At 57.5% G+C, this 1,176-nt stretch overlaps 1 protein-coding gene across 1 annotated transcript in view; it reads left to right on the top strand.

Annotated features, from left to right (window-relative positions):
* The first annotated feature begins 682 nt into the window (after positions 1-682).
* Positions 683-1,176, top strand: part of LOC107325890 (DELTA-sagatoxin-Srs1a-like) — a 1,831-nt gene continuing 1,337 nt past the window's right edge. Inside the window, exon 1 of the mRNA XM_015887155.2 lies at positions 683-873. Coding sequence (XP_015742641.1) covers positions 806-873 — 68 coding nt within the window. The 5' untranslated portion in view covers positions 683-805. The remainder of the gene's footprint in view (positions 874-1,176) is intronic.

Raw genomic sequence — 1,176 nt, 5'->3', positions numbered from 1 at the left:
CCCCCCCCCCAGCACCATGCATTGCTCCCCCTCTCTCCCCTCCCCCTCATAGGGTCTTACAAGCCACCCCCCCTTACCAGGACCCCCACCCCAGCCCCATACATTGCAATACCCCCTCCCAGACCTTCCTGCTGCCACCGCTGCTCTCAGATCTCCAATATAAAGGGCCTCTTCTCCAACCTCCCCCCTTTCCAACCCGGAACCCCCCCCTTAAAAACCTCCTACCCCTCCCCTAATTCCCCCCCACCATATCCACGTCACAGCGCTGGGCTCAGCCTTAACCCTATGGTGCCCAGAGCACAGTGGGGACGGGAATGGGGACACGATGGGGACACAATGGGGACATCAATGGAGCCACAATGGGGATGGGGATGCAATGAGGACAGGGATGGGGACATAGTGGAGATGGGGATCCAGAAAGGGACAGGAACAGGGACAGAATGGAGATAGGAATGGGGACACAGTGGGGATAGGGTCAGAATGGGGATGGGGACAAGAATGGGGCCAAAATGGGGGCACAATGAGGATAGGGATGGGGACACAGTGGGGATGGGAGCTGTATGGGGCTGCCTCTTCCCCCCCCTCCCCCCTTGTATTTTTCCCCCCTTATCCCCCCCTCCACCCGTCACATCTCCTCACTTTCACTTTCCTTTTCGTTCTGTGTCAACCAACCACGGGCAGCCCTTTCCCCTCACCCCACCCCATATCCTAAAATACAAAGCAGGACATTCCTTTGCGGCAGAGCTTATTTCCTGCACTGCCATTTCCACCCCCATCTGTGGGTCCCATTGCAGGAGGTGCAGAAATGGGCAATAGGAGCGTGAAGATCCAAATCACCAACAGCACAGGGGATATCACCCTGCGTTACCCCAGGTAATGGGGACAAATGGGGGTGGTGGGGGTGGTGATGATGGTGGTTGGGGCGAGCATCAGCCTTCAAGGTGAAATCACATCGTGGCATCGTGGTATGGGGTTCCGCTACTGGTCGTGGTTGTGGTGTCATGAAAACCGTGACAGAGGTTCTTCCTTACAGAAGAGATGGAACCTCCATGGCAAGGAGATGGTAGAACCTCCATCCTAGGGAAGGAATGGAGCCTCTCCCCTCACCACCCCTCACTTCCATCCACTCACCTCCACCCTTTCCCTCCCCTTCCCTCCCCTCCCCTCCCCTCTCCC

Source organism: Coturnix japonica, linkage group LGE64 (assembly GCF_001577835.2).
Source record: "Coturnix japonica isolate 7356 linkage group LGE64, Coturnix japonica 2.1, whole genome shotgun sequence".
Lineage (NCBI taxonomy): Eukaryota > Metazoa > Chordata > Aves > Galliformes > Phasianidae > Coturnix > Coturnix japonica.
The sequence above is the reverse complement of the archived record's forward strand: the minus strand, read 5'-3'. Positions and strand labels throughout refer to the sequence as shown.